General features: G+C 35.9%; 1 protein-coding gene across 2 annotated transcripts; it reads left to right on the forward strand.

The window, feature by feature from the left end:
• Positions 1-567: 567 nt before the first annotated feature.
• AGXT (alanine--glyoxylate aminotransferase) lies at positions 568-22,125 on the forward strand. Of its 2 annotated transcripts, none has more exons than XM_072407803.1 (11): positions 568-846; positions 8,246-8,438; positions 12,452-12,516; positions 13,589-13,689; positions 14,826-14,896; positions 16,616-16,700; positions 17,724-17,819; positions 18,175-18,244; positions 18,900-18,995; positions 20,330-20,458; positions 21,789-22,125. In XM_072407803.1, the coding sequence occupies exons 1-11, from the start codon at positions 616-618 to the stop codon at positions 21,894-21,896; spliced, it is 1,245 nt and encodes a 414-aa protein (XP_072263904.1). In that variant the 5' UTR covers positions 568-615; the 3' UTR covers positions 21,897-22,125. The 2 variants fall into 2 exon arrangements, with proteins under 2 accessions (XP_072263904.1, XP_072263905.1); XM_072407804.1 differs by lacking the exon at positions 568-846 and adding an exon at positions 5,443-5,619.
• Positions 22,126-23,029: the final 904 nt, after the last annotated feature.

Genomic DNA, 23,029 nt, shown 5'->3' on the forward strand with positions numbered 1-23,029 from the left:
ATTGTCTAATTAGAGATATTTGTCGTGCTGAATTTCTTTGCCAAAAAACTGCATATAGAACTCTGAAATCAGAATGTAATGCTTCCACATGGCAAACTGTTAGTTATTTATTACCCAACTAAATCGGACATCTCAGATTAAACTTTAGCATTTGTTGGTAAAAACACGTTGACACTGAACTGTCTCACTTCATCAAACAAGAATAATATGTAGCACTAGTTTATTATTTGTAAGCAATTCATTTGATGCAAAAGGCTCCATTAGCACAGTTATGAACCCACCTAAATATTCTCTTAACTAAACAAACTTTACTATTTAGTAAGCTGAGAACAAATGACTAATAGATAATAGTTATTGATGACATAAATATGACGGTGGTAGCATAAATGCTGTCGTCTCATGTGAGGACAGGTATAATGTCCTTGGTGTTGGAGCGCACAGGTCAGACACCTGTGACCTGGTCCTGGAGGGAGTGACACTGGGTGACAAATCGATTGGGAGGGAGGGGGGGGAGAAAAAACACATTTCAAATGATAAGTGAGCTGCACATTCCCAGAGACTAGGTAAAGGTTCACAGTGCGTCATCTTCTATTGTCCATAGAAGGGTTAATAGAGATGCAAGGGACAGTTAGAGGCATCTCTTATAGTCTGCGGTGTGCAGCTCAGCGGTCAGCATCTGTCAGGATGTCTTCTCATTCAACTTTACCTCCATCCCCAGCCCTCCTGCAGCCTTTACAGGTGCCTCAACGCCTAATGTTGGGCCCTGGACCCTCAAATGTACCTCCAAGGATACTGGCAGCTGGGGGTCTGCATGTGATTGGTCATATGCACCCCGAAACTTTCAAGGTGAGTCAATAACTTACTAAGGGTTTGTCCTAGTTAAAAACTTATTGAGCAAAAATGAATAAATAGCACTATAAACTTATATTAAAATGAATACACAGATTAAAAAAGTTTTGTATTTATTTATACTTTTCTTTAAATTACATTCTATTACCTTTAAAGAATGTGTCCCGTGTGATGCAATAGCAAAGTGCTGTAGACAGCAGATTGAAGCCATGCATACACCACTAGTAACTTTATTTCTTAAATCATGTTTCTATGACAAAGTAAGAAGAAGAAAATGATCTTCTATCAAAAAAAAAAAAACATTTTTTAGAAAGCTGTTAGCTGCTTCTTGTTGACGGGCTCCTGGTTCATACACAGATTAGTCAAGATGTTAATATGCTCTGCTTTGTTATACTTTTAAAAATTATGAAACCACGTATCTAAAGATTTAGCAGTCTTTAATTGTTATGCACATCAACTTACAAAGGTTTTCACCTTACTTTCACCATGGATTCACACAGTTTCCCAATGAAAACCTAGTTGTAAAAAATTGTGAATACTGTGTGACAGTATTTCAAATATTGCACATGACTATAGGCAAAATCTAAAACAACATAAATAATGCAGTTGTTCGCTACCATTAAAAAAGTTTTTTTTTTTTTTTTTTTTAAATTGGTAACAATTTGTTTACCTGGTAATTTTACCTGTAGATTTGCTATTTGTCTACTTTTTATATTAGTCTTAGATGACATGTAGTTTCAAATGGACTTTAAGTAATAATCACATAAATTAAAGTCCAAGTCCAGCAAACACTTTGGGCCTGATTTATTAAAACTCTCCAAGGCTGTAGAGGATACACTTTATAAAGTGAAGCTGGGTGATCTAGCAAACCTGGAATGGATCTGACCCAAGATTGAAAAAAAATGCTAATAAAAAAATTACTTTTAGGAAATCCATTTCAGGTTTGCTGGATCACCCAGCTTCACTTCAGAAAGTGTATTCTATCCAGCCTTGGAGAGCTTTAATAAATCGGGCGCTTTCTGGGAAGTTATAGGATCACTTTTTTTCTTTTAAAAACTTATAAACCCCTGGTTTGTTCCAGCCTCTGTAAGTGTTGCTTTTGCTAAAAAGATTGACCTGGTAAAGTGGAGGCAGAGGCGGAAAAAATAGATGGGGACCCAGAAAAACAAAAAATACTGCAACAGTGCTAATAATACATAAAATATATATGCCATTTTTTCATGGATTATGAATATGCTTGAGGAAGGCTGGTTCAAAGTAAATAGTTAAAATAAAAATGAAGGTTGCCATTGTTGACTCCTGTCTGAAAGGACTAGTTGCTTGGCTGGTAGGCTAACACTCTGTTCTCAATATTGTCAAAGTTCCTGAGCAAGAACAAGTATGCAGATCAATACATCAGAAGTCAGAGTCTTATTTGCATACTTTTGACATTTTGTAAAGTAAAGAAAGAAAGAAGATCAGCAAGAAGCTGGGCAATTAGCATTTTTAGATAAAGAAGTCAGGATTGACAGTCTCAGTGTTTACTTAACCCAGGTTCCTTTAGTCCTGATGCAAAACACAATAATACAAAGTCTTTTTTTTATTCAGTCAAAGCCCAGCACCTACTGGCATCTGTTAGACCACTGCTAGGCTGTTTGCTGTTAGTTGCAAAGCCTAACAAAGTGCATCATCATCCTTCCTCACTTGGAAGTGTCCTCCAAATGTCCTCCAGAACTACTAAAACCACTTAAAAGTGCACTTGAACTTCTTTAGTAAATCAACCCCATTGCTCCTTATTTTCCTGAACGTTCACATTGCAAGGGAATTCATACTTAGTTCCTAAGTTGGGATCGCACTTAGTCCAGGAATTTTATGTTTGCTAAGATTGTTTCAGTTTCCTCTGGGTGCTCTTCTTACAACCTGAAACATATTGATTGGTAAAAAGATTCCTTACAAATGTATGATTAGTGTAGGGATATATAGAATATATAAATATATCATATAGGGAGATTTTAGATTGCAAGCTTTATGGAAGAAGTGTTGTAAGTACTTCTGTTGGTTCTACAAATAATATGAATGGTTTTGAAGTCTGGACAAGTGGTTTGAATAATGTGTGATTAATTCTGTGGGTTCTACAATTGTTGTGAATAGTTTTGTGGGTTCTATTGGTGTTGTGGATTGTAATATGAATAGTTCTGTTTGCTCTACAAATGATCTGAACATGTATATTCATAAGGAAGATCTTGGCTGTAAGATTATGCCTGCACGCCAGACTGCCACTGATGTCCATACCCAGCTTGACTCTTGACCTAAATGACCAAGTTGGTAATATTGGCATATCTCTCTCTGTCAAATCAAAAAGTCTAACACTATGAAGGGTAAAAAGATTTTTAATTCAGTGATAAAACTGGTTCATGAAAAATTGTGTATCTACATTGAACTACTAAATAGAGGGAGCCCTGAAAATCCCATACGAACAGAATTTACATTAAAAACAAATATTCTTTGTGATTTCAGAAATTTTTAAATATTTGGTTTAAATTCTGTGCCCTGTGTATGAACGTTGTATGTGTTATTACTGACCATGTCCCCAAGGGTCAGTGTTGAGGAGCTTTGGACTTGAACTATTAATTAGCAATCAGAGCGTAAGACACATTTAACATGCATTTGACACCATTTTGGGATATTTCTTAGATCATTTAGAGTACCTAAACTGGGGAATTTGACATCTTTCTTACCTTTATGAACATGCTTGAAGGTGTTTTTGCATTCCAATTAAGTTCTGTAGGCAAGTTTTTTACTTTTTAAAGCTAAAGGAGAGACTAGGAAGGCCCAGATGGTAATATTTGTACCATAAGGGTAGAATACATAGATTGTATATATTAAAAAATGTTCCTGAAATGCCCACATGAAGCATGACCTTTTCCAGGCATTTCAAATTAACATGAAAGGCATTCCCTACATAAAAAGGCTAACAAAGCCAATGATAGTAGGGAAGAACATAGCCCATATACATATTACAAAATGGACACTATCTTGTGGACATTAGTGGCAGCCAACCTACCCTTTACAAAGCCGGACTGTGGTGTGGAGATTATTTAGAGGAGAAATTGTGCTAACTACCGTAGTTTACTAATATTTTGGATTACAGTTTGATATCCCGATTTAGCAGGTCTATAAGAACTTGGATGGAGAGGATCCTTGCCTGCCTTAGGAAGTAAGGGAATGCATGGCTCAAGTTGTACACACTGTTTTCTAAGATATGATTGAAAAGAGATGTCAAAGCTGGGACCAGTATATAGCTAACACCTTTTGGAAAGTAGTTGTAAACCCTTCAGGGCCTGGAGAGTTGCTGAGGGAGAGATCAGAGGAAATTGTATTCTTTAGAAATTCACAATAAGAGCGGCTATCAAATTGGCACCCCGGTCTCAGGCCGTGGCTGCTGAATAGAGTTTAATTATAAAAGTTTGGAAATATCTAAATCAGTTGTCCCCAACTTTTTGCAGCTTGTGGACTACTAAATACACGGACTCTAGACCGCGCATGCGCGGGGAGCCATGTGTCACTCAAAGGGGAAGAAACCTCCCCCAGAGTGACGTCATGATGCCAGAATCCATCCAACCTGCCCACCGCCCTGAGCCAACAAAAATTTCCAGTTTCAGCTCTAATGACATCTACCTCATCCCTAAGACAGGGTGTGTGTCTCGGTCGATGTCCACCCTTAGCCAAAACAGCCACCAATTTATCAGATTTTTTCCCAAATCTGAAAAAAACACCTCCTACAAATTCCTATTATTCTTAAAAAAAATTATAATAATAATAAACTATATGTAATAGTGGTCATTGGAGCACCCTCTGTTGAAGTCCTCCCCATGATGGCCACTCTCTGCTCAAATTCCTACAGGGAGCAGTCATGGCATAACAGTTTTTTCTATATCTGCTCCTAGTGTTGTTGGATTGTATTAGATATAATTTCTGCTATGTCTGCCTTCAGATGTGCAGCTACTTCCGCTGCCAGTTTAATACAATCAATGTCCAGGCTCCCCACACTCACCCCATGCTCCCCTGTAGCTGCCTGGGTTTCCATCTCTGGATCCTTCCCTCTTAGGAGATTGGCATAATTGATCTCACAGAGGGGACTTAGCAGTCTTTTCCATCTATAACCCTAAGAGATATTGATCCATTTTAGTGTTCTTAGAATGTTTCAGCATGTATAGCTCTTAAGTAGTCCATTTGTGCCAGAACCAGAAGTTCCCTGATAAGTTTAAATCCTAAATCTTATATCACTTGATGAACAAACTGCATAAATCTATGCAATGTGTGCATTTCTGTCAAATTACCTTACTATACATCTTACACTGACAGTTGTTATGAAACAATTTCTTGTGTCCTGTATGAAGATGTCAGATAATGTTGGAAGCCTCTCTATAGATGCCATGGCTGGTTACAGTATAATTTCTGGAGATGTGGGGGAAGAACTCAACAAATGGCAAGTTTCTATGCAAGATGTATTCTTGGAAGTAATAAAAAGATACGGGTCATTAGAGAGTTCATGTTAATGGAAACACTATATAATGAATAGTGAATCTTTGTTGCTTAGGCTCAGATTGACTTGGCTAGCACAGAAGTATGTCTTCCCTTCTCTCTGTACGTGTCCCTGAATCCCTTCTACTGCCTATACATGTTCCTCAGAAGCTCATGCTTGGGCCAGGCCCCTCCAATTTGTATCCTCGAGTCCAGGCAGCAGGATTATTACCAATACTCAGCCCACTACATCCTGAGATTTTCCAGGTAAGGAAAGACTTATAGGAAACACAATCTAGATTCTAGGATGTAATATTTATTTGGTGATTATGGATTGGGTTTATATACAATGCCTCCTGTAGCTGGTTGACAAACAGAAAATGGTGTCAGGCAGCAAGTAAATGGGGTATTAGTTTTTTGCAGAAGGATGAAAACCCAAGAGGTGAAACCTGCCAACTGGGAAACAAACAGAAAGCAAATTGATAGGGATCCTAATCTTTGCTTTTATATACAATAAATACATTTAAAAAATTATACTGTATATATATATATATATATATATATACCAATCAATATAAATTAATAGGTATCTGTATTAATAGATTGAAATTAGGCTACAATGTACCCAGTATATATATATATATATATATATATACCAGTTTTAATTAATGTATTTAATCCATTATAAGGGTATCTTCCAACCTTTAGGATTTTATAGACCCCTCTGTCTTTGCCCTATGCCAGCTCAAAATGCATAAAACATGCATGTAAATGCATTGCAAATACATGGTAAGCGCATTGCAACAACATCCTATATGCAAACGTATTAAAGAGGCCATCAAAATGTTCATGAACACTGCCTAATGTAAAATTTTGCCCAAAAACTTTTCAACACTTTTGGTTATTGGGATTAGCAAATTATGTGTGCAAATCCTTGTAATTAAGTATTATTATTTTATATTTTGTCATCCGCCATACTATTGCTTTATGTGTTGTACCATCTAGTAAATAATTGTATGCAAATGGCCATAGAAGGATGGGAAGATTCTGGGATCTCAGGAAATAGCTGAGCACAAATTAAGTAAAAGCTGTTATTATATTGTCTTGCAACCTTTACTTAACAATTATAACAAACAGCCTAAAACAAATGTTTACTATTCACTGTCGCCCAATAACAAACATTTCTCAATTCTACTGTCTGAACAATCTTTACAGGCCGGACCCATAAAGCTACACAAACACATTTGAACACCATGACCATTTATTGAAACTGCAAACATTATCATGTTTTTACACTCTTGTTATTTTCATCAACTCACCAGCTGTAAAAAAAGATACTGAAAAATAACAGATTTATAAAAATGGATCTTAGTAGTATGAGCACAGATGGTCTAATGCAATATTCATAAGAACTGTATCCAGAGCTGTATTTACTATACAGAAGATATAGCACAGTGTCTACAAGAGCAGGGTAAAAAGGAGCTAAACAAATATTAATTTGTTACAAGAGTGCAGTATATGTTTACTATCTCCTCTTGACATGAACACATCTGAATATTTGTGAACATTTCAACAGGTGATACACAATAAATTCAGCATTGTCTAATAAAAAAAAACTTACCTTTACTTCTGTAGAGCACCTGATCCTTTCACACATGCTCTCATGTCTTTTCCGTGCTATCCTGGAATCCTACTTCATCCAGCACTTTTTAGGAGATTATTTTTTCTTTTTGTTAAAGGGTAATCTACATTTTTATATAAAGTAAAAATTTTGTCGATAGGTCTGGTTTAATCCTTGTTTATTTATTTCTATCTTATAAAGTCACATATTTTACTCTCTTGACAAAACAACCAATAAATATGTTTTTCACAAAAACTAAATTCTTGTGTTATTTTCTGGGTGGTCAGGGTTTCCATTTCCATAACTTTATTATGGTGGTACACATTCACCTAATGTTATCACCATTTATACTCTTAACTTTGCCGCTTTAGTGGTGAAATATTTATTTTTTCCATTTTCAGTTTTTTATTTATAAGTAAGCACGTCTGTTGAATTGTATATGTTTTTTTGTTTTTTGTTTTTTTACAAACTAGTGTGTCCTGATCCCCTAAGCCATAGTATAAAAGACATCAGAGCGTTGAAAACCTTTTTATGAGGACACAAAAGGGAAATTTTCTTCCTTCACAGAAAACAGATTTTTGAGACTATGAAGAGGGCCACTCTGCCCTTGCACTTGAAAGAGAATAAGAAAAGGTTTTTGTAAAACATATATAAACTATATAAAAACGTTTGTCTACAAAATAGAAGTGACAATTTTAGATAGAAATACAAATCTAGTTATAGAAAATAGAAAAATGGTTTGAGGTATTCTAACATAAAAAGCACAAATATTTTGATTTCTGTTTGTGTTACGGTATAAGAGATTACCTCTACCTTCCTGTCCTGGGGAGAACCTTTTCACTAATCAGGAATTGAAAACATTTCTATAATGAAACCTCTAATGGCAGTAAAGCCCAACAGGAAAGCCAATTATTCCCACTTCTAAAACCCCCAAAAACATTTTTTTTCACTATATAGATAGAATTAAAAATAATATTTTCATATTTATGTCAAAGATTAACACTGAAGTAAAAAATAAAATCCAAGCCAAGGAGTCTCAATCTTAAAGAGATTTCCAATTTCCAATGTATCATTAATTGAATATAACAGTGACATTCTCTTGTAATGGTCATGGCATGTAAGAGGGCTCACAGGTCAGGTCCAGAGGACTTGCTGCTGTAATTCTAGAAATGTAATGATATAGATCATTAAAATAAAAAGTATTTTTCATCAAATGCATGCCTGAAGCTTTTGGTCCAGTATTTCACACATAACTATTATTGTTTTGTGCAGATTATGGATGACATTAAGCTGGGAATACAGTATGCCTTTCAGACACAGAACAACCTGACCCTGGCTGTCAGCGGATCAGGACATTGTGCTATGGAGACAGCCATCTTCAACGTTGTAGAGAACGGGGATGTGGTGCTTGTTGCTGCCAAAGGTATCTGGGGTGAGAGAGCTGCGGATATTGCTCAGAGAATAGGTAAGTAAAAGAGTGTTATTATTCACTTTAGTAAGAAAGATCTATAAAAACAAAAGTAATGTAATATTGTTGTATGGTAGATACAATCATCTATGTGATTAAGGAGATTAAACTATTAATATAGGATGTAAAATAAAAACCTCTACTTGGCCCTGTCATTTGTAGCTTTGGAAGTGATAAATTTGGTCAGCTCTGCCTTAGCTTTGTAAACTTTTCCTAATGGTATTATGAAATGTTTTTAAAACTGAAGTTTAATATGCTTAAATTTTGCCTTCCCTGGTCAATAAAAACAAAGCATTTGTATTACATCCTATTTAATGTACAGGGCTGCGTAATATGTTGGCGCTATATAAATCCTGTTTAATATTAATATTATATTCAGTGACATTATTACAGGCAATCTGTGTATCTTGATGCAATGCAAGCAGATCATGGCTAGTGAGATGGACCAGCTGTGCATTTTACATACTTTCCTAAAAAAGTGTCACAGCACTCTGCTTTAGTATTCTTTTCTCATTTCACAGCACTGATGTAAACCGTGCACTGGGTTTTTGAAAGAAATATGGAAACATTAAAATCCTTTGATGGGTGGATGTCAGTACTGGGCATTCCTGGGAAGGTTGCATTTGCTTGCAGACCACTTTAGGTAATGCCAGTATGTGATGTTTAGCAGCATTAATAAAGGAACTAAATTCTAACAAAGGAAAGTGGTGGGTCAGGGACAATAAGGCCAGGGAGGAAAAGGTTAGATGATTTTGGATGTTGTAGAAAAGCTGAAGTTTATTTGCTAAAGAAAACTAGTTTTAATGTTTTCAAACTGTTGTTTTTTATATATATGACCTTTCTTTTACTAAACATTTATTACATGACATAGTACACTCAACAAAGTGGAGCTGCTGCTTCAGGGCACAATAGGTCTAATACGTTAGAATGAGCCATTGCCTAAAGAATGAGTCAATGCGGATGATTCATAAACCGTCTAAAATTTAATCTTCTTTTATCAAACAAACTCATAGCCTCTAAAATGTTAAAAAGAAAGCAAAGCTTCAACTGCTAGATCAAAAGCTTTATTATCCTATATTTATTAATTACCTGACCATATCCAATAAAGAAATAAAATATATATTCGCTATACTTTAAAATGGACTCATCAGTACCTTTGGAAATCTGTAATAATAAATCCCTGTTGTGGTGCTTTGTATTATTTTAATGTAAATTATATAATCTATCAATAATTCTTAGTTTTTGAGTTCTAGTCTAGGCACTGTAGCTTAATTTTTATATAGAGAGGAGGAATCCAGAAGGAATCTAGATCGCTACAGATCGCTCTGGAAGAATCTAGATGACTACAGGATTCATCAGTGACATAGGGGTAGAATGGAACCATGACAGGGGTAGAGAACACAGATATTTGACACTTAACATTTTCAATGCTTAAGAAAATGGTACAGGACGATGCTTTCAATGTAATGATTTCCATGATAATGTTCCCCCTCTATCATCACCCCAATCAAGAAAGTAAATGTAAACCCTGGGAGATGCCATCAGCCTTCTGTCCAGCAATTACAATGAAGACATCACTGCCTTCATTGTGATTTCTGTACAAATATTTAGCATGCATGCACTAAACATGAAATTATCTCTAATTCTCCAACATAACTCCAACAGTTTTGATTGTTTAATTAACTTCTTAATAACTTAATAAAAATCAAGCATTTATTGTACTGAATAAAGATGGTAATATGCAATCTTTATTACATGGGCACATAACATATTACACAAAGAAATATGCTTATTTTGTATATTGAATGATATGAATTAGAGCAAAACCACTTGAAACCATAAGTGTTTCCTCTCATATACTCTAGAGAGTCCACAACAACAGACATGAACCATCTGACGTTGTGCAAGTGTAAATCATACACCCTCTTACAGAGCAAATTGGATATACCACATTAGTGAAATGAGTTCGTTTTCTCTTGTGTAGGCAGGTTAATGATTGACACACAATGCTGTTTTCCAGTATTTACATCTGCTCAGTTCCCAGTTGTGGTGGCCTGGACTCTGCTCTGAACTTCATTTCTGGCAGCTACCAAGCATTAACATTTTGACTTAACCCCTTTTTTACCTTTGCTAAGAGTATGGAAATTAAATATTACTACGGTGAGCTAAATAATATCTAAAGTGTTTCAAGATTGTACTTTGCAAGTTTAAAAAGCCAACAAATATTAGCTCACTCCCGGTTACCATTAATTTGTAACCATTACATTATTATATTAACTTGTTGCTAGCAGTTGGTCCTTATTGTAAAATTGTCCATACACTAGGAATATCCATTTATTCTCCTAATTTTTTTGGCAGCAATATTTGTAAGTGGTTATACCACCTACTTTGTAACCAGTCAGGACTTTTTAACCAAGCATGGTAAAGAGATGGTAAAAGATGGTAAAAGTACCTAAATAATTAGCTGAGCTGGTTATTATGTGACCATATTACCCACAGTAGACACTGGGAATCAAACAAGATATTCAAAATTGCCTGTATTCCATACACACCCAATTTTTGTCAATATGCATCTAAAATAATCTAATCTATCTAATAAGTAAACCATGAATGATTTCTTTAAATATGTGTTTATTTTCTTTTTTATTTCCCTGATTTCTTTTTAACCACTGAAAAAAGCGATGTATAATAACATAGGAAGTATTGATCTGGATGATCTGTCTGTGCAGCCAGCCACTTTACAGAGATGGATGTCTGAGCCGGGCCAGGAGAGAGTGGATCAAGTTTTACTCTGACTCATCTCCACTCCTCTGTTTCTTTTAAGTCCTTTGCACTGAAGGGCAAATGAATCAGCCAGGTCAGAGGGGTTATCATTCTTGTTGTTAAAACTGGAAAAAGGCAAACAGGAAAAGCATAAAAAGCTATATAATTTTAGGAATGTGCAGCCATTTTAAACCTCATTCACATAAAGCAATGTATTAAACATATTAATAGCATATCAGCAAGGTTTTATATATATAATGAGTAATGAATTATTGGGTACCTGTCTCAACTCAGTGAATTGTGAACAAATGTGTCACATATTACCAGGTATGTTAACCATTGGTGTTCAAAAAAAGTCCTAGCCATACCTCCCCTTGATCAATATTTTACCGCATATAAATAAGTAGCTCCATAATATTTTTAAAAAACTTTTAAACTGTAAATAAATTTTAGGTAGCTTTGCAATTGAAGAATTATGCAGAACTGCATCTTATGCTGCAGCCTCATTCAATCATTTCCTGTCCACGTGCGCTTTCATTAAATCATTGCTCTGGACCTGCTTCTAAATAGATAGGGTGGTCCTTGTCTATGAAATGTTTATCAGGGTGCATATGACAGGATGACCACCTCAGAACACAAATATGAAACAGTTGTCACTCTATAACAAGAAGCATCTCAGCAGGTATTTATTAAAGATGCAAATTTAAAAAATGAAATTAGCATGGTAAAGCTTATATAAGAACTTAGTGATTGGGTGAACATATATAATAATGTATTTATTGCTATTTCTTATACCTTTGTTTGCTAGTTATCGTGTTTGTCATGCCAAATTATAGCATTCAGGAATTTGGATTAGAATATCCAAAATGTGAATCATTATTTATTTCCAGATAACTTATGACAAAAGTTTTTAGTAGTTTTTATTTTTACAGTGAGGGGAAAATATATCTATCGAAGCCCCAGACAATAAAAAAACCTGACAAGCATTTTAAACCAGGAAAAAGTTTTTTTTTGTTTGTTTGTTTGTTTTTTTTGAATACAGAAACCCAGTCTAATTATTCAAAACTGTCTATCAATAAATAAATAAAAGCTTTTTATGGCTTCAAGAAAGAAACAAGAAAAAGGGTATTTTTGTCTTTTTTTAAAAAGCAGTAAAGTATAATAATAGTGTGTTGATGGAAGACTTTTTTCTCAGAAAAGCTATGCTGGACGTAATGTTTGATCCTTCAATCTACTTGATATTTCAGGTGCTGATGTTCGCCTTATATCAAAACCACCAGGTGAGGGCTTCACCCTAAAGGAAATAGAAAAGGTAAGCAGCCAGGGGTACTTATTTTATTTTTTCATACCATGGGGGGATTAATGTTTAAAGTATGGAGGCTTGTTTGTAAAAAAAAAGAGTAATATTATTAATTAATGTTATTTGGGCATATTATTAACATGATTGTCTTCTTCTGCATTATAAAAAGCCTGTGTATTTAATAAAAAATCTTTATAGAAGAATATTTGTTCCAGCCTTCTGGGCAGTCTCATACTCTGAAATAGCATCAACTCTGTCAAGTAAGATAGACAAACGACGTGTTCTGCCCTTCACTTGTTCAGTAACACATGAGTATGATGGATAACATAAAAAATTATGGTTTGATCTAACATTGTTCATTGAAATTTGGGAAAAACTGTACCAAAATAAGAATGCTGCTAGTTGCTTCCTTAGCTACCTTTCCTATCCTGGCCTGCTTAAAAAAAAAAATTGCATTGCTACCTTTCTAGACACCACCAGGAATTTTAATCCTTGTATATGACTGATTAAAGCTCTCCAAGATTGGAAAAGATAGACTATCATAGGTCAACCTGGGTGATCCAGCAAACCTGCAATGGATTTCCTAAAATCATTTTCTATTATTTGGCAAATGTTTTCAATCCTGGACCAGACCCCTTTTCTAGGTTTGCTGGATCAGTCATGTTCTCCCATGATAGTCTAGGCCTAGTGTGTCCTACAGGTCTGTATAATACAGTACAGCTTGTCTGCTGTCTGTGCTGCAGCTCTACCGGTCAGCAGTGGCTGAAGGGATAAAAGGAGGCTGTGCAAAATGGATTCACACACTTTAACAAACTATATATAAAATTCCATTTAATTTTTTAATAACTAACTTGATTTCATCTTCTTCAAGTTTACCTGATTTGACTCCAGCAAAAACAAATCTGGTTAGCTGTTACAGTAACTAAGTTCTGCAAATAATCCTTGAACCTTTCTGAATTTTACTAAATTATTTACTTATTTCATAACTAAGACATGTTATTGCAGTATTTCGGTGTGGCTGTTAGACACCTTATCATTAACAGTATTTTCAAATACTATTCTCTATTCTCTTTTTTGTATCCAGGGTCTAGCAGAGCACAAGCCATGTCTTCTCTTTATAACTCATGGAGAATCATCTAGTGGAGTTGTTCAGCCTCTAGATGGATTAGGAGACCTTTGTCACCGGTATGTGTACCTAAATCTATAAATGCATACATTCCACAAATAGCAAAGAGACAAAAATGTTTGAGAAACAGGTACAAAGCAAACAGGGGTAGTAGGGGATAAGATTGGGGGATTTTCTTTTCTACCCATTACTTTTGGGTATAGATGCACTTTAAAAGTCCTAACATTTGCTAAAACTTAAAGCGGAACATTCATGGGGAAAAAACAACACTTATCTTTACTTTTCAAAAGCCCTCTATCCCTCTGCAATCCAAGTCCAGTAGGTCCTGCGCCATCTTAACTTCCCATTTTTATCTGGCTCAGACATCTTCTTTCTTTCTCTGCCGGCCTCTGCTCCATCACCTATCATCGATCTCACTCTTTGGATCAGTAAACCTCTATGTGGTGCTAGGTCCATTTTATTGGAGGGATCCACACCAGTAGTAAATAATATAATGGTGGTCTAATTAAAAATACAGGAAAAGGTTTAAACCCCTGTCTGATTCCCTAATGCAGATTTTTCTCTGCTTTCCATCAGGTAACACTATATATATATATATATATATATATATATATATATTGAGATTATTAACACTTTTTACCAAATCATGTATCTTCAAATAGATTGACAAACCAATAGCAAGACATTGCAATGAGCATTCACATTGTGGAAAGTAAAGTAAAGAAACTCATAGTCATCAATCAGAAAACAATGTATGCAGTCAGAGTCAGCCATGAAATTATTTCCAATTAGTTGGTGTAGTTTACTGCACTTTGCATATTATAACAACTCTTTTTAAATTACTGAAAATCTATTTGCACTGCTGAACCTGAAACCAGAGCTGATGGAATTGTAAGTGCAGTCCACCAATGACTGAGGAATCAGTGTTGGGTCTAATTAACCTTTAATGAAGCAATAAAATGTAGAATAGTTGAGTAAAACAGGTGTTTATTGTTCGGGATCGGACACTGATATAAAAGCAATGAACTTCATGCAGTTAAAAAAAAGTTTACAACATTATCGTCCTTAGCAGGACTACCTTTAAAATCCTTCGGATGGAATGGTCCTAAAGTAATGAACCTAAATAACAAGAAGATGTATTACAATTGTATATTTATATAGTGGGGTCTGACCAGTTGTTGTTTTCTGGTCTCAGGTATAACTGCCTGCTCCTTGTGGACTCTGTGGCTTCTTTGGGAGGTGCGCCCATCTACATGGACAAACAGGGTAAGAAGTGTGCTCAAATTCATTTTTAATCATCAAAACATTTTGCTTAAACTTAATGTTGGGCAAAAAATATACCATATAAGGGAAATGTTTAACTTGCCAAAGGATTTGTGTTTCTGTCCATCCATTCCTAAAACTTAAGCATCACTGTTAGTTAGTACAGCCAGGGTGGTGATTTGATTTTTCTGTACAGTCATTTTTACTGTAATTCCTGGCAGATTGCAACTGGACAGGAGAAGCAGTAGATTGATGACTAATCTGATTTCTCTCTGACAGCACGTTCCTTGTCATCACGTGTGCATGAGTGAGTGCTAATGCTACTGCTGCACACATCCCCATCCTTAGTGCTGCAGCTGAGGGATTGAATTTTAAATAAAAAAGAGCGCCTTCTACCGGTAATTAATGCATACCTTCATTCAATGAGACTCGGTTTGCACTAGACCAGGTTTCCATAGTCATTAGGAATACAAATGTTGCTTCAAACAGGTTACATGCTGGAGGTCAGCACCTGTGAGCATTATTACAGTTTTATATAGTTCCAACATATTACACAGCACTTTACAAACTTCATAGTTAGATCACTAACTGTCCCTCAAAGGGGCTCACAATCTAATGTCCCCACCATAGTCAATGGTCTTTAATACAGTCAAAGAACTATTTTGAGGAGAAGCCGATAAACCTAACAGCATGTTTTCTAGATATAGGGGGAAACAGAAGTACCCAAAGGAAACCCACACAAATACAGGGAGAACATACAAACTCCTGGCCGAAATTTGAACCTGGGCCCTAGTGCTCTGAATGCAAGAGTGCTAGTCATTGACCCAACCATGCCACTTGTCAGTAAATACAGAATGTTCTCAAACTGATGTCACTGATACAGGCCTGAAGCTTGTCCACAGGGACCGCTACAGTGCTTAATATTTGTGTTTATATGTTCAGATGTTCCACAAGGAAAGATCACATTTTAGGTAAATTGTTTTAGAGAATGCAGCAATCATTACTGATCTACATGTAAAACAGAATCCTACACAGCTACACCCCAACAAGGCAACAATGTACAGCGCTGCGTATTATGTTGGCGCTATATAAGTCCCATTTATTATCATTATAATAATATTAATATTAATAATAATAATAAAATGCACCTATAATAATAATAATTCTGCACCTACATTGCCATCTGCTGGGAAGATTGTATATGAGAGACAAACAATACAAATTTTTTTTTTTTTTGCTTTTTTAGTAAACATATTTTATTACATTAAATAACATTTATCGATTTATTGTTCACTGACGGTCTTCAGCATTTTTTTTAAAATAATCTTTGTTAGAGGCAAGCTTTACAAAATTACAAAAACATACATTTCATTAATTTGGGGGTTTTATAAAACAGGGAATCGAACATCGCCTTAAACATTCCCTTGTGGCAATGTTCCAGAGCCATGTGTTCCAATGGCAGTAATTGATTCCCACAAGGAAATGTTTTAGTGAATGTCTAAAAGCCCTTGGGGTTACTTTATGCTATACCAGCAATACCAATGTAACGCTGTGGTACAAAGCATTATTTTAGCAGATTAGCACTGACAGTTGATAAAATCTTTTTTGTGATTGTTAGGTGTAAGTAAGTTATTTATATTGATTTGGGGTGTTTTGTAAAATGTATTAAAAGAGTGTAAGTGACAACACTTGTTAAGTCTTATTTTTTATGTTTCTTTTCAGGAATTGACATCCTATACTCTGGGTCTCAGAAAGTGTTAAATGCCCCTCCAGGCACAGCCCCCATTTCATTTAGCGAAGCAGCATGGTTTGTAAAAAAGATCTAAAATCTGTCAGACATAGCAAATTAATCTATGCACTAACTGATTTTACAGAAAAGCACACTAACCTGCAGGGGGGAAAAAGGAGAGATGGGTCCAATGCTCGGAATAACTCATTGAAGGGGAAAGGATCGCATCTACAACTGTTTTTCTAACTCCCTTAGACCTATGGACTGTTGAAAATAGTATTGTGTGTCATGTTCTATCTGTGGGTGCCATTACTGTACATCAAAGTTCAGTGTCTGAACTGACAGTCTTCTGCCAATTTATTCATCAGATCAGATATCAAATGATTAACAATGGAAATGATCTTTTGTGATCATTTTGATGACAGATGAATTAACGTGTGCTGTACACACACTGATGTTCTGTTCTATGGAGGGGGGGGGGGTCAAGTGAACAGCACGCTGCTGTGCTCTCCTCCATTGGAACAGCAATCATTCCTGATCAGTCGTTCATAAATCCACCACAACGGAATGATGAACAATGTTGGGGGACCACTGTACACACATCAGATTGTTGTCAAGATGAACAGCCGTGCTTGTCTCAGGTGACTATCATCTGATGTGTGTGCGTAACGTAACTGTGGGTACAGTGCTCACAATGAAATCACAAAGGTTTCAGTTTAGCTTTTGCAATGCAATTAGGGTAACTCAAAACTTCACCTTTTATTTAAAAGCTACTTCTGCTGTAAAAAATGTGTCCCCTTTCTGCTCCCAATAATATAATCCCTAAGCATTCCCTTATAAGAACTATGTTGGCTTGATTGGGTCCATCAATGTGGGAAAAGAAGTCCACTCAGTTACCAGCTCAGTAAGTGGAAGAAATGGTATAGTAGAAGCAATAACAGAACAGATGCATTAGTGTGTGCAGAGGTAGTTATACCGTATGTTAATACTCTTTAACAAATTCTAAATACTTTAGGCATTAAAAAGCATTTATAGCATAGTATTATGTTTCCCTTTCATTATTCTCAATATGCTCTTTTTCTGTGATCATTATCTGAATAGTAAGAAGATATTCAGTCGTAAGACAAAGCAGCCATCACTGTACGTGGACCTGAACTGGCTTGCAAACTATTGGGGATGTGATGGGAAACCAAGAATGTAAGTTTCAATAAGTTACAAAACAAGTCATTGAGAAAATTCTATAGTATAAATGGTAATAATTATACATAATAAGACTCACCTGCACCATAATTTGTGTTTTTGTAATACCTGAACAAATGTAGAGAAGTGTCACCTTTATATTTGTAACATTTGTATTACAAAAGAGACAATCAAAAAAGTCATATGAGCCTGCAAATAAAAAAAAATCTACCAGAACTACAGTACATAGAAAGTGAACTTGTGGCAATATTACTTGTGACTAGCAGTTTCTAGGCTACAGGAAAAAAATTTCATAGAACGAATAATTGTTTATTCTTTTTAATGTATATTTGCGTGACTTTATCTCCTTCAGATATCATCATACAGGACCAGTGACCAACTTCTACAGCTTGAGAGAAGGATTGGCAATCCTGGCCGAGAAGGTAAAACCAACAAGTCTATAGGGCATCTTTGGGGTTATTTAAAAAAGTGTTAAATAAGTAAATTGTAAAATAAAATATAATAACCCTGTATAATAAGATTATTAAGTGGGCATATCTGTTAAAGTATTTTCATGGTCATGGATGTTGTATCTGAATATTTTATTAACGTTTCATACTGCAGGGGGAAACCTTGCAATTAGCCTTGGAGCTTCTATAGATGAGAAGTGTTATTAAATGTTCCTTTTTGCCTTTAAACATGCTTTTGAACTCAAAATACAGCAATAGGCTTCATTTGATTTGCTTTGAAAGAAACACATCACAAAGCAAAGCAGGTCAAAGCTCGGTCAGGTCTGTCATGTACAATTGAAGTGAATAGCTATCTATTGACCTGCATTTGATGTGTTGGTTTACAAGAATCATCTACAAGCCCTGATTCTAATAGCTGATATCTGCCATTATAGTAAATATGAATGAACTGGAGCCAAGTAATATCTTCATGACCTATGTCAGCCAGTTGTCTGATATATCTAAAATGTCTAATTAATAAATGCAATGGTTTTTCTTCCACTGTACTATCCATACTGTATTGTATATAGTTCAGCTGCTGAATAAAGTGTGGACACTGGTTCTAAATATTCTCTATATCCATGTCCAGGGATTAGAGCAGTCCTGGGAGCAACACCGCGAGAATGCTCTAAGGTTCCACAAAGGACTGGAAGATCTTGGATTAAAGCTGTTTGTGAAGGACCCAGTAAGTATATACATCAGAAACATAGTCAATGCAACTTCCACACATTACTCAATACTAGCTGCCGATTCATATGTATATACTTCATACTTAGTTATTATATAATTCCTACCCTTTAGTTATTATATAATTCCTACCCTCTCCTATTCACTTTAATGAAAGAATTGGGGTTGCGGTTAGGTGACAAAATGCTGCAGCCCTCCGTGGGTCTGAAATGACCCTTATATTTTTGATACAGAAACTTACACAGCTAATATCTCTAAGGAACTTTTCAGACTTGTGTTTAAAACCATGCGTCCAACTGCCCCTCTTACAATGCTGTCATCCTCAGAGTTTGACATTGGCTTTGTCGTGTGGTTGAGTGAAGTTGACTGCGGTTGAGGTTGAGGTGCGGTTCCTCTTCCAGAAGAGAAAAAACAACTGCCAGAAGCAACTTGTAGCTTTCAGGAACTGTGCCACTGCAGCCACATAGAAACATGTGCACAAACTCTTCCATTCAGTTAAATGTGAGCAGTTGGGGGGACAGTTAAGCCTGCAGTACAGGCAGCTGCAAGTTTGAAATTGCTTCATACTTGTATTGAAATAAAATTGTNTTCCGGTTCANGTTTCTAACTTTGATTCTACAGGAAATGTATAATTTTTGAGACATTTTCTTTCTTGACTAATTATGGTCAGGCCAAAAAAAAATAAATCTTTTTAAAGTCAGCTGAAAAAAAATTTCTGTATAACAATTTGTTTTTCATTCAACAGAAAACACTTTGATTTCCTTTTTCAAATATACCGGGCTCTTTGTTTGCTGTATTAGATTATAGAAGGCTTGTTTACAGAACTTAATAGGCCTGATTTAGTAAAGTTTTTTTGGATAGGCATGATCATTTAATAAAAAATCCTTTTCTAGTAACTATTTGTAAGAAAAAAATCTCCTAACAAAATCATGAAAAGAATAACAATGTGGCACCTATGCATCATTTGTGTACTAAACATTTTTAAAGAAAATTATTATGCAATTAAATAATAAATGGAGTTAAAACCATTCATGTTGCTAAGTTGACCCCTATGTGTTTTACAAGTTTTTTGTCATAGTGTGCTCCACTTTTAATGCTCTATATACCCATAGAAGGAAACTCGTGTTATATTACATAACAAGATTTAGCTAATCCTTTGTTTGTTAAGCGACTTTCTTTATTACATACCAAGTTTGAACTTGCCCCCATGACAGTTTCAGAAAAGTTCTTTGTATTTTTCTTATTTTCAATTTACTGCCATGAACCCACAAAAAAAGAGAAATCCTAACAGTTTATCCATGTCTGTCAATATTAACATTTAACTTACTGTAGGCGTTGCGACTCCCTACTGTGACAACAATTGCAGTGCCTGAGGGCTATGACTGGAAGGACATCACAACATACATCATGAAGAAGTACAGCATTGAGATTACTGGGGGCCTAGGACCCTCATCTGGAAAGGTAACAGAGAAAATCTAAAAATATCACAATGGACTTTTAGTTAATTTTAAATTATTGTGATAGGTCACATGACAAATAAATGATTGGCCCAGGGTTTTTTTTTCTTTGAACTGATATTTCAGATTTAGCTTGACTAAGTAATTTGCGTGACTTCTTTTATTGCAAAAACTCCAGAAAAAAAAGATCTCCCTTCCAATGATGGCTCCTCTGCTCCACGGACTTGGGGGCCACACTTTTTGTGAAGAGCAATAGTACTAACACGTATGGGAATAATATCACCTAATACTCTTACTTCCATGTACCATGGGGGTAGGGAAAGAGTTCTTGCCAATGTGTAGCCTCCAACCTAAACTCTCCATGCTCCTGTTGCCTAAATGGACTGATGGCAGAGTGAAGGGGGAATGTAATATCCTGTTGCTGAGAAGTTAATGTAACCCCACTTACTAGAAATGTATTCATTGAGCGGTGCAGTGCTTTGAAATACCATATGCAATACAACAATTTATGTTCATTAGCAGTTTTACAGTGCTATCAATATTGACCAGCATCATAGGTTAGATACCATACGTTGTGGCGTGCTGTTCCAATAAATGCTGCATGTATTTGTTTTTCCCTGTTATTGTGCATTGCCAGATCACTTCAAATCAATTGGATGCCTTGTTCAGGCATTAAGGGTGACAACTTTTTTTTATTTATGCTCCTGCAATGTCACCACGCCCTGTGTGTCCATGATGCAAACTTTACGTTGCTTTGACAGACCACTTTTCCCTATTATCACTATCAGGAATCTTGACCATTGATGTACAGCCAATGTTGTTGAGCATTGACATGCAAGCCACAAATGTATGCAGGAGATTAATAGCATTGAAATGCACACAGGAACATATGAAAGGTTACAACGGCCAAAATATTTGTTTACCATTCACAATGCCTCAGAGGAAAGCATTCAAGGTGGCAGAGCTGGAAGAGATGCTATCTGTGTTTACACAACAAGACAGTGATGGGTAAAGTGTCATGGATATAGACAAAGTTTGTGACACACACAGGCTTTAGATGCTGTTGGCCATTGTCAGCACTTTCAACTGCCCAGAGATGTAATCAGACTGACTATGGAGTTCTATTGTTGTCATGCTTTGGGAAATCTGTTGGAGAAGTGTCTGTTAACCAAGAGCAAAGTTTTGGAGAATCAAACTTTTTTTGGGCTCTACAGAAATGAAAAGCAGAGCTGTTCCCCAATGCCTCCAATCACATACTTTAGAGCAAAATAACAACTGGAGTATAATTTGGAAAGTGTAATTTAGTATGTATTGATAAATGCTCTGTATTACAGGTGCTTCGAGTTGGACTCATGGGCTACAACTCAACAAAAGCCAATGTAGATCGCGTATTAGAAGCTCTTCGAGATGCTTTGCAGCACTGCCCTAAGAATAAGATGTAATTGTACTGTAAAAGAAACTCACCATAGAAATGTAGCATCATTCTTTACCTGTTCACCTTATAAACCTGTGTCCTTTTCTGTCTTCTGAGCAATGAACACAGTTACAATGTGGTAGAGAAATAAAATACCTGTGAATGTTTTTTTGGGTGGGTTTATTAAACTGTGCACAAAACACTGTTGATTGATGCAACACAATGATAAACTAGATCAATAAACGTAATAAAATTGGCGTTGATTTTGATCCTTGGTTTTGAAATAGAGTTTAAGGTCAGGCAGGTCTATGGTGAACCACAGCAGTAAAAAAAAATATTTAAACTGTATCTCATCTCCACGTTCACCCAAAATATGTACTAGCAACTACAAAATCTGGCATCACCCACATCCTAAATGGCGCTGCCAATAATGATATGCCACCTCTCAGTTACACACATCGGGGATGCATTGGAAAAGAAAATAGGGCCTGATGTAGGATAGATTTTCTAGATCACCTAGGTTCTCCTATCTTTTGATCATGGCACAGACAAAACAGGCCTGATTTATTGAAGCTCTCTTAGTAGATAGACTATGATAGGAGAACCTAGGTGATCTAGAAAACCTAAAATAAATCTAGTCCAGGACTGAAAACACTTGCCTTCTAATAGCAAATTATTTTCAAGAAATCCATTCCAGGTTTGCTAGATCACCTGAGTTCACCTATAATAATCTATACTCTCCAATCCTTGTGAGATTTAATAAATTGAACCCAATAGTGGGACACCTATGAACAGAAATTCCAAATTTTCATCCATACCTAACCTAAATATTCCCCTTCTTGTGTGGGCATCATAGCAAGATGGCTTCTAGTATTGATAGTGGGAGTAGGCTTGATTGGTAGAGAGCAGGATTCCTAAGCAATTACATGCCTGCTTTGCCTTTAGTTTATTATATTTCAGGGACATTGATGGAACACTTATGGCACACACATCACTAGGAGAAGGCACTCTAAGTTAGGTCCTATATGAAGATTGTAGGAGATATGAAACACTGGTGTGGCAACATTACCAAGTTGACCAATGAAGCCTACCGGAGACATGAAACAGCGGTGTGACTACTTTCACCCAACTGACCTATGGGAAGGTGCTGCAAGGGAAAGG

Source organism: Pyxicephalus adspersus, chromosome 4 (assembly GCF_032062135.1).
Source record: "Pyxicephalus adspersus chromosome 4, UCB_Pads_2.0, whole genome shotgun sequence".
NCBI lineage: Eukaryota > Metazoa > Chordata > Amphibia > Anura > Pyxicephalidae > Pyxicephalus > Pyxicephalus adspersus.